At 43.8% G+C, this 11,570-nt stretch overlaps 1 protein-coding gene across 1 annotated transcript in view; it reads right to left on the reverse strand.

Moving 5' to 3' along the window:
• Pdgfc (platelet derived growth factor C) overlaps positions 1-10,952 on the reverse strand; it is a 177,690-nt gene extending 166,738 nt beyond the window's left edge. The window contains exon 1 of the mRNA XM_052180306.1: positions 9,647-10,952. Coding sequence (XP_052036266.1) covers positions 9,647-9,764 — 118 coding nt within the window. The 5' untranslated portion in view covers positions 9,765-10,952. The remainder of the gene's footprint in view (positions 1-9,646) is intronic.
• Positions 10,953-11,570: the final 618 nt, after the last annotated feature.

The following is an 11,570-nucleotide window of genomic DNA, read 5'->3' on the forward strand; positions in this document are numbered from 1 at the left end:
AAGTTATCAGTACAGATTAAAAATGAATTTCCACCAGGAAAGAAAAACTCTTTTTAAGAAGCAGAGAGATTATGTAATCCCTTATTCCGTGTGCTTAATCATGCCTTTAAACCTCAACTTTGCAAATATGCTCAAGAAAACAGAAATGAAAGTTACACTTTAATGATTTATGGTCACCAATTAAGTTTCTGGATTGGCCTCTGAATATCCTGGCCAGATCTCAACCTGTGGTGCTGTGCTATTTTTAGATGGCTGCTTCATGTAGAAAGAGTCAAGATGATCTAGACCACAATGATCAACACCAAGCAAGATTCTGCTGCAGTCATCATCTGTACCTCTAAAGGATAAAAATTGCATCAGCGGCTATGAAGGCGTGCCTGTGCTGTGTATGACATATGATCTTGGTACTGTGAGGCTCTTCATGTACTTGGAATGCAGGCAAGAGCACAGGGAACTGTATGCATGGACTGAGACACTACTGCATCCAGCTTAATTAGATTACTGTTGTCATTGTCATCATCATCATCACCAACAACAACATTAATATCAGCATGAACAGCACACTCCCCTCTGCCCCAAGGACACCTCTCTTTGGCTATATTTACATAGATTTATGCATTTCAATTCAAATTTATCAAATTTTAATCTTTTTACAGTACCTAAAAGTCACTCTAATGAATTCAGATTTATTAGTGACTCTACTTTTTTATTGTTATTAATGGAAACAGGAGTCTTATGCATACTAAGTGTATTCTTCAGTGATCTGATGGCAGGGCACACTTTACCAAGCATTACTGTGGACTTATGGTGCTTCCCAGGTTCTTAAACAATGTGAACCTCAGTGCTCATTATCAAGTCTAGGTCTAAAATAATAGTCAGAAGTAAACACTTTGAATTGTCCCCATTTCCCAAAATTAGTGAGAAAGTACCCACTAATAAGAAAATTGACATTTCTAGCTAGCGTGCTCTACAGAGTGAGTTCCAGGACAGCCAGGGATGTGTAGAAAAATTATGTCTCCCACCCTGCCCCAAAGAAAGAGGACCCTTTCTTTCATCTCATCTGTTCACATCTTGCTCACACCTCAAGCAAATATTCCTCAGTGCACTGATTGTAAATACCCTCTGCCACCATAGAAAGGAGAATTATGGCACTTTAATGCTTCCCGATTTGCATTTCTAATCACCCTAGCTATGAGCATGTGTGGCAGTATGGGATGTAAGGTATGATTTATCCCTCAGTAGAGAGAAAAGATAAAGGATATGACTCTTAGAAGACAGATGTACTTATAAATAGCCAGCAAAAAAAAAGAACAGTCAGAAACAGCCTAAATGTTATGGAAGTCTGACTTCTGTTGGTGATGGCGTCTTATTTATTTGTTATGCAAGGGCAGGTGCAGTGGACAGCTGGACGTACTTAAGACAGAGGCCTCCCTCCATCTTACAATCACTGAAAGGCTTAAAATAGCATCCACCCAGGAGCAAGGATTTCCTGGAGTGCAAACAGTATAACCTCAAATAGTGGCAATACACAAACATAGCATACCCACCATAATTTAGTCATTTCTAGCCCTTAAGTATCATAAGATGGTGTAAGCATTGGTATATATATATATACAGGGCCAAGAATAAACCTTACCAGAGAACTGATTAAGCAAAGACATCTCACAAGGATTAATATTTTACTAAATTTGAATTCCTGTTTCCATAAAAGTGTTCAGGCTGTAGCCCATATTTAAGTAACAGCTTCACTGTACTGAGGGGCTGTAACAGAAGCTGCTTCTTGTCAACCTCTGGAACCCTCCCCCAGCCTTCTGCATGCCATCTATTCCATGAATGAAGTGTGAAAATAGCTCTTTGTTTACCTAAAGGAGGCAATACAGAAGTGTGTGGAGTGGGTAGGGCTTGGGAGCCGGAGCGGAGAGTATACAGCTTGCTCACAGAGCCAATTCAGAATATGCCTAACTACAGTGAGAGCAGAAAACTTCAGTCAGGAGCAAATAACTAGGAACACCAAAGTAGACCGCTGTCCTTACAGGCCTGTCTAGAAAAATAACAACAACAACAAAAAAAAAATAGCCCAGTGCTTTTTCAGCTGTATTGTAAACACAATAACTTTGTCTTTCATTGGGCTGATGGTAGGGGCTTCAGGAAGCAAACACTGAAACCAGCAATCGATTTCAAATACAGGATCTTAGGACAACCTGACTTGCCATCCTCCCAGCCTGTGCTGAGTCTGGACTCTTCTTGCCTCTATTGTTTTGCTCTGGCTCTTCCCTCTCTGGTTTGTCTTCTTTTACCCGGAGATTCATTTCAAATCAATTCAGCTTATCCTTAAAGGAACATTTATCCTTGTATCTTCTATCCAGACAAAATCAGCCATTCAGATAAAGAAACTAAGTATAGTCGGTCCTTTTCATCCATATATGATTGTTGACACACAGAGCTGATAGCACATGAGGTAACGGATGGCTCGGCCAACCTTCTGTAGCCAACTTCAAGGGCAATAATGGCCCCAGCACTGAGAAAGATGAAGCAGGAGGATGGGGATTTTGAAAACCAGCCTGGGCTACAATAGTGAGATCAAGAGCTGCTTGAACTACAAAGCAAGACTAGATGTTTAAAGGGAGGAGGCAGGAAGAGGGAGGGGAGGAGCTACAAGTTCTTCATCAAGTATCCAGCATAACCCCAGCACCTAGGGCCGAGCCAGGCACAGAGCACTGCTCATTTTATTTGCTGATTGAAAGCAATGTACTAGTAAAGCATACAAGATCGATTTCATGAAGACAAGGCACAGGACTCCAAGGCCTGTTTTGGAGTTAGATATAAGTGGAATCTTTCACCAGCTGTGGGAACTCCACTAAGCTATTTGTTTAATACCTCATGGGATGCTTGCAGATGGACGATGTCCTTGCAAACATGGGGCATAAATATGCTCCCTGACAGGCACTCCTGGGACTTCATAAAGCTTCTCAACATGAGAGACTTTCAGAGCCTCTAAGACCCATCCTCGCTCTGAAGACACTGAGCCTTCCTGGTGGCTCTTGTAGGCATACTAATGCACAATGGACACTCTAGCAATGGAAACACATAACCTTGAACTTACATTAGTGGGCCTCTTGGAGTTGGGAGACGGGATTCCTCATGAGGTGTGCAGGAACACACCTTATTTGATTGACTGAGAAATGACTCAACTACAATTGGAAAGGGATGAAGCAAAGTGCAAAAGCATCATTGTTTGAAACTCGGAAGAATTACCACAGAACACACTCATACAAAAGCAGTTGAATGCGTTGTAATGACCTGTGGGTGACAATCAAGATCATTTTCTAAAAAGGAGGCAATGCCACCTCCAATGAACCAGAATAACATCAGTGAGGCCCAACCCCTAAGGTGATGTGATGGCACTGGCATAAATGTAGAAAATATTTAAGATGTACAAAAATACCACATTTAAGGTTGTTACTATCTGTGTTACTATCAGTCTGACATCTCATCCTTTGTTTGTGTGTTCAAATTTAATAATTTTAAGTAAAATATTTTAATAAACCAAGTCTTTTTATACAGAATAACACACTGTGTTTTCTAGAGTTCACCAAAATATTGACATCTTAAAAAAAAATACAATCCCCTTGTAGAACCAAATTTGCCAATGCCAAACATCCATTCATCACTGTCAGCTACATTCATTAAACAATGAAATATTATAAACTAAATTATTATAAACTGAATATAAACTGGAATATTAAGAATAACTCGCCTAGCAATTTACTTGCTTGCTGTGATGCTCTGAAACTGAATGGTAAGAATCTTTAAAAGAACCTTTTGCCTAACTGTCCTGTGTTTATATAGCAGAATTATCACAGAATGTAATAGCCAGACAAGCTGATCTATGAATTGAATGTGCTCATTATGAAGTTGTTTCTTTAATGCTTTTGTAAACTGAACATAATGCAAAGCATAAAACCTTCTTATATGAAAAAGTGCTTTAAAATGTATCTGACAGCACCATGCCGTTGGCCTGATTCCAATATAAGAGAATTACACCATTAGCAATTGGCTACCGATCCGTTCATATCTTTACAGGGGATGTTTTCCCTTTAATACTTCACCGAGTTTTCCTATCAGGGGATCCTAGGATTTTCCCAGGTCAAACATCATCAGCATAGTACTGCTTGCATATTTCTAGCCTTTTAAGGTACAAGCTATGAACCAAAGCACAAAACAGAAAGCATCCCGATTTTGCTGGCTTCTCATCTACTTACCATTCTCAGGAGTCTTGGTTCACATGAAATCCGCATCCTCAGTAAACATAACACATATGCATAAACAAATAGCATTTTTAAGAGAGAAGCCAACATCATCGTATCTAGAAAATCTGCCCACTGTTGGTACACCACACTTGGAGATTTGGTAGGTTCATCAACATCATCAAGTAGTATTCTGATCTGTCCCACTAGTTCCAAGTTTATCTTCCTATGGAAAGGCCTATACACTATGGAAGGCATCTTTCAAAAGGACTTGCTTCTGTAGAAGATATCACAGTCTTACTATAAAAAGGCACCCCATATCCAGAACATTTCACAGATATTTAGTGAAAACACAGGTTTTTCCATACTCTGATATAGGTGTTATAAAGCTCCTACAAAGAACATATCAGACTAGGTCCATGCTCTCAAAAACCTTGGACTCCATAGTAAGAGATGGAAGGATAGACAATTAAAAGAGGAGAAAAGAAAAAAAATCAAGAAACAAGAGCAATATATCAAAGCATGGAAAGTTCTATGCAGCTAATTATACATATACTATCATATTTGATAAGACAGGAAGATTGGCTAATGTTTACTAAGGAGTCAGCAAAATCTGTTCTGGGAGACGCTGTGCCTAACATCCATGACAGGAAGTTACAAATTATACAAAGGAATAGTGGTTAGTATTTTCCAGGGACACGGACAGGCAACTAAGCCACTGATTGTGACCTCTAGAAGGGGCTCTACATCTCTTCTAAGAACAGTCCTTAAAAGAGGAAGACAAAGGGTTGCAAGGAGGTGAAGGGTAACTAAAAGAAACCACACCCCTTCTTCAATCTAGGTCCCTCCTGTAAGTTTACCTACAGTCTCTGCAAAGATGTCCACAGTGTCAGAAAGCTTTACTATTGGCATGATAGAGACACTGACCGCTCAGTTCTGAGTCCCAGAGTTGAAGGAGCATTTCCCAGACTTGAGAAAGTGCAAGGCAGATTTGAATGGCTGGACCCCCTTTACACTAGTGGAAGAGTAGACTCATCACAAACATTTTCCCATTTTAACATTATAGCACAAGTACTAGGGCACATCAACAGGAAATTAACCTCCAGACAGATTCATAGGAGAAAGGAAAGGGTAGTATTTTACTCGGAGTTGAAGCCAGATGTGAAAATAAATACACAGTACAGATTGTTTAATAAGTGACTTAGCAATCACACAAAGAATACGGAGATGTTGTTAATACAGACAATGGTTTCAAATAAATGACTGAAAACATTGAAATGAGAATAATCTAATGAAGGAACTTCAATTATCACATGGTATTTTGACTGACACAACACAAAGCTATGGGGACAACTTTAGTGGTCTTGGAAATATTTGATTTGTGGGTGTTTTATATAAATTAATATACATCGGATTATCATAATTTTACATAAGAGATAAGGAACTTTATAGCTAGCACTAATAATTTTCACACGACAAGCACAAAGGTGGAAGAGAGTGTAAGACAGGTAAGAAGGAGATTTCAAGAAAGTAAAAAAGTCAAGACATAGACTGGCTTAGCTGACTGAGAAAGCTATGCCACTCTTCTGTAGCATTCATGCTGGAACTCCTCAGAAAGCTCAGTTCCCATGCCAGCATCTGTCTAAGAGGATTTCTTAACACTTTCTATGCCCATCTGCAAAACTTCTACAGGGTCTTTATACTTTCTGAATACCTTTTAAATTTAATATATTGTATGTCTGATGCAGTATAAACTGTAGCAGTTGATGCAGGACTTCCAAACTCCATCTCTTGGGAGGAAAGGACTGCACTCATCATTACATAATTGTTCTTTATTCAGCTGTCTCAGCATTCTCCTACAGAACAGAACCATAGGAGGAAGTTTCTTCTTAAAGCTCATAAATAACAAAAATAAATGTTATGAAGGTCATATTCCAAAACTTAGGGACTGCCTTGCAGGAAAGTCTTGGAGTCCCCAGTCGGAGCCTGTGTACTGTTGGGCATCTTTCTAAAGACTGATCAGTTTGTTCACAAAAGAGCTTCCAGGTGCCTATCTAAAGGGTAAAATGTGGGCTCTGATCGATTAGGTGCAGGCTTGTGGCAGCAGTGTAAAGAGCTAGCACTAAAAGAGGGATCAAATATTCAAAAGCATTTCCAGTGGACCATTCTCCCCAAGGGAAGTTGCCCAAAGAATTATGAAACCTCCCCTTAGAGCATGATCACCAGAGCATATGCAGTAACTGTTGCTCATAAATGATCCCTAATAAAGACAAACTCTAAATCAAAAAATCCAAGGTAATGGTTAGGGGGAATGAGGACAGCAAAAAGAAACTTCTTCAGATTAGGGGTCAGCCAAAGCCCCTTACATAAGACAAGTGAAGCATCCCTCCACCACTAGCTTTGTAATTGGTGTCTGTTTGCTACATCTGATGCGCAAATGGAGCCTTTCTTCTTGCTCTTTCTGAATATCTCTGTAAATCCTCCTTATTGGAACTCAATAGAAGAACTCCACCACCTCATAGTAGGCCTTGTTATCTAAAGCCAGAGCTAGCCAACATAAGTATTTCCTCCTAGTGTTTAACAACCAGATGTTCTCCAAGTAGGTAAAAGTTATTTTTCAATTCATTTCCTCAAGGAAAATCTAAAAAGCCTTGCTTCATATAGAAGCCATCAGTGTACGGAATAACCATAGGGTGGGGTAAGTTTCACTGGGATGGCGCTTATCTGATACTTGTGAGGCCTCAGTTCCATTGCTGACACTGGAAGAAAAGATAAAAATGTGCTACATTCAAATATCGAGCTATACTCTTAAAATGAAAAACAAAAGAACAACAATCAAGTAACTAATAACTGGGTAAATAGTCCTAATGCCTAATGTTGAGTCATGTCCACATGCTCCATTCTAAGTGTGCATATCTAGCTCCACCATGGAACAGATATAGCACCCAATTTCCACTTATGACATCAAATTATTACAGGAACTAACCAGTCCTAGGAATATGAGCAGTATGGAGAAGAGAGGTTACTTGAAAACAGAACCAGCCTCTGATCACAAAAGAAGATCAATTTGGACACTTTGTGGCCCTTGGAAGGCCTTTACAGGAATCAAGTTGATGCCTGGCATTGTCTAAGGGAACTAACTTTTAAGAAGATTCATGCCTACAGAAGCAGCCGACCAACAGCACCAAGAGCAACAGGGCAGTCAAAACTCAAGCACAACCCAAAATGAGGATGGCAGTTAACCAACGTAAGAAAGTAGCACTTTGGGAAGTCAAAGGAAAGGAGGAGGAAGCTGTTATTATTCTAAGAAATCTGGTCACATTCCAGAGGGCTCTTCTTCCACGCCCACCTGTTGTCTCAAACCCTGCAACCCTAAGTGTAAAAGTCAACCTGAGCATGTGCAGAAAAATAGCTCTATATTGCCCCCTAGTGTTAGACAGTTCTATCTCTCTTAGTCTGAAAACTATTAAGGTGAGTAGTTCCTCTCCCCTCTACTTCCTGCTGCCAACCCTCCAAAGAGCTAAACATAGCCAGATCCTCTGCCCACAGATTAGGAAACGACGAGGCTATTTTTAGCATCATGCATCTTAGGAATGAGAATGGCCCAGCATCAGATGGCACCAGAATGTGTGTGGCCTGGCTTACTGAACTCCCATCTTCTGAGGATATGAAGCTACCCAGTAGCTAGCTACAGCCAGGTGAAAGATCTGGGGCTCACTGAAAAGTGATGGTAGCATGTGGATCAGAAGAAAGAGCTGCAAGGAAAAGGCAAAACGATGCAAAGACAGCAAGGAGTATGAGGGACACTGAGACCCAGCAACAGGAGATGAGGGACCAGAAATGGAAAGGAGCACTGTGCAGAGAGACGTTGAAGCTATGTTGCTATGGAGACCTAGTAAGAAGCAATATTTTAAACTGGACATTTATTTTGCATTAGGAAGGACAAAGGTTGGTTGGATTTGCTTCCTGCCTGGGTATAGCTGATGTTATGACTCCTTTGATCTCAGGTCTCTGCAGGCCTTATTATTATAGATAGATCAGTAGGCTGCCCTTTGATCAGCAGTTCAAGAGCCTTAAGGTGCCACATGCCATCACGTTAGCCAGAGGTAAGGAGCAAGCCATGCTATATCCGGGCTCAGCAACTCATAGGAATGATGAAGAGTACATAGGTATTTTTGGACTTTTGTTTTAATGTATACTTTATAGAGTTGAAATCCAGATGTGAAGCCTTGAAGCCCCCCCCTATATATAGAAAATGCCACTCCATCCTCATTTTCAGCTGTCTCTGGCAGGCATCTTATCTGGCTGGTGAAGCCCCACTGTAAACAGATGACAAAGTAGAAAAACATGTATATTTCCTTTCAAATAGCATCAAGAACCTCCACTTGTAAACAGGGCATTTAATATTCCAGTTTTAGACTGCCTACATTAACATTGTGGTTTCATGTGTGGTATAAAATTTCTATTTACAAAAGAGTCTCAAAAATGGCTTTATAATGGTAGATCAAGAGCAAAAGAGTTTAGAAATTGAATGATGTGAATCATATGGGGTTCAGAGGCTAAGCAAATTACACACCCGAAGAGTCCCTAGACTTATGAAAGAAGCTTTTCTCCAGCTCTGTGCAATCCCAGCCCAGGGGAACTTGCATCTGAAAGTTTTCTAAACATTTCAGGTACACTTGAAAGCTGAAAGTAATTCTCATTTCCTATGCAGGATTAAATCGCCTCCAACACACACAAAATAGTCATTCATGAACATTCGAAAAATATACCACCAAAAGGTGAGGGCTTCAGGGCACAAAGGCATGCTTCTAAAAAAAAAAAAGAAAGAAAAAGTGCAAGAGAAAACCCATAACCAATTCCTTTGAAAATGTCCAAGTGGCCTCTTGACCTCTCTATTTCTCACCTAATTCTTTATTGGTGGCTGCCTTCCCATATACAGTGTTTCAACTAAGGACTCTGATACCTTTCCTAAACTCTCCATTCTTAAACTGCCCCTCCCTCTCCCTATACCTGCTTAAAGTCAAACTTGCCAGGACTCATTCATTTTGGGATTTCTTCTTAAAGACAGTTGCTTTGCTTGTAACTCTGGCTATATACCACCTAGCAGTGTGGTCACAGCTGACTTTTCCAATCCGTCCCACAGCCCACGCGTCCGCTCCAATCTGAGGTTGCGGGGCACTCCCGCTCCCTTTGCCCAGTGAGCTTCGGAAGTTGCAAACTCCCAATATCCTCACCCCTAAACCCTCCGAAAGTGCACGCGGATTCACGAGACTCCCATCTACAGCGCCAGAGACGCGATCATCAGCTCCAGGGCTTGAGGACCCCTCATGCCACCGCACAATGCCAACCGGAACGCACAGAGAGACGCGGGAAGGGGGAGGAGGGGCGAGACTCACCGTTCTGCTCCTTGTTGCTGGAGAGCTGCAATTTGCTGCTCAGGTTGGACTCAGCCCGAGTCCCCGTTCTCTGGCCGGCCAGGGCAGATGTCAGCAGGAGGAGGCCGAGGAGGAGCATTTGGCTGACTGGGGCGAGGGCTCACTCACGGCGGGCACTGGGGAAGCGACGACTCCAAGGCTCAGCCCAGCCGGGGAAAGGCTGCGCTGCGGTGGAAGCGCCTGGCCGGCTCTGGCAGCGGAGAATCGCAGGGTAGTTTCCACATAATCCCATCCAAAAGTTTTTCCTAGAGCCCTCTTCTGTGTCTCCAGTTTTTGAAAAGGATCAAAGCAAAACCTGGACCTGAACCAGTTTCCCAAGGTTTAAACAAATCCTGAGCTGTGCCGAAGTGCTGGGGGTGGGGGGAGGCGAGGGAGGAAAGAGGGGGTGGGGACGCGGAGGAGCGGCGATGAGTCGTGGCGACTCGCAGGGAGCACCTGTCAGTTTGGGGGACAGGACACAGGCGAGGACTCGGGGTCCCGCCGAGCCAGACTGGAAGCCAGGTCGGCAGCGAGGCGAGCACCTTGGGATCAATGACAAAGCTGCGGATCAGAGCGGTCGGCGGCGCCCCACCCCCACCTGGGGGGAGGGGACCGTGCCCTGCGAGTGCCGCGCGGGTCCCGGGCGGGCAAGGAGGCCGCGGGGGCGACTCGAGGATGGCCCGGATCCACCGCGGAGCCGCTTCCTTGCTGCAGTCGGTGGCCACCGAAGTTCCCTCGGGTACCGGCGAAGTGCTGCAGGAAGCCGGGAGAGCTAGGGCGGCTCGGAGTCCCGAGCGCTTGGATGCCTGCCCTAAGGCAGGGCAGGACGCAGGGCTGAGTAGTAGTGGCCGCTAAGCAGGAGCTGCTCAGGGAAGGCCTGGCTGGCCCGGAGGAAAGCGCTTGTCCCCTCCCCGTCTCCACTTTCCCCCAGCGGGAGGCGCGAGGGGCGCGGGGCGGGCGGCCGGGCGGGCGCGGGGGGCGCGGGGGGTGTGGGGGGCGCGGGCCGCCAGCTGGCGGGCCAACAGGTGCTGGCGCAGACAGGGGGTACTGCGGGCCCCGCGGCAGACGGAGCCCACACTATGGCGAGGAATGCCGCCAGGCGGCCCCAGCTTCCTTTCCCCTGGGCGCCCCTAACCCCAAATAAGGAGCCTGCGGACTGTTCAAGGGTGCTGCTGCAAAACGCAGAGAGGAAAAAAAGTAGAAGAGGACAGCCACTCCTTCTCTTCTGACTCTCCCTGGCTGTAACTTGTCTTTCATTCCTGAGGGGATCCCCACTCCCAAAGAGCTTTGTCAGGACTCGTGGCCAGAGTTCTGCACTGAAGGAGGGAAGTTGAACTCAAGATCCTTCCAGGATGACTCCGTCTGAAGGAGAATGAATAAATCAAAAGATAAGGAGTCTGAGTTGTAACATGAATTAAAGCCATGCACCACTGTATCCAAATGCACCCTGTTAGGTGAGGAACTTGGGGTAGAGGCTACCACTGAGCAGAAGAGTCCCCTGCCCTTTGTAGGAGGTGCTGCACAACAGTGACATCCAGCTCCTAGATTGTCTGGGACATAGTGTGGCAAGTCATTCACATACAGGCTGTCTTGGAGCCCCCCCGGTGTTTGAACTGGTTGCCTTTCTGCATGAAGTGCTTCCTTGCTGAGACCTAAAGTTCCTACAGGGTTATCTAAAATGAGAAAAACATGTCAGTAGGGCCTAGGGAGGTTCCACGTGCAATGCATGTGTCTGCGACAGGATCCAACATGCTTTCTTTATCAAGGGGCAGAAAATCCTCATGAAACTGCTGAAGACACAGTAGGGTTTGAAATCTGAGCAAATGATGCATCTCGGGGTAGGGGGACAGGTAATAAAAAAGAAAATGAAAATAAGAAAAATAAAAATAGCATTATATCAAGCAAA

The sequence above is a fragment of the Apodemus sylvaticus genome, chromosome 4 (genome assembly GCF_947179515.1).
Source record: "Apodemus sylvaticus chromosome 4, mApoSyl1.1, whole genome shotgun sequence".
NCBI lineage: Eukaryota > Metazoa > Chordata > Mammalia > Rodentia > Muridae > Apodemus > Apodemus sylvaticus.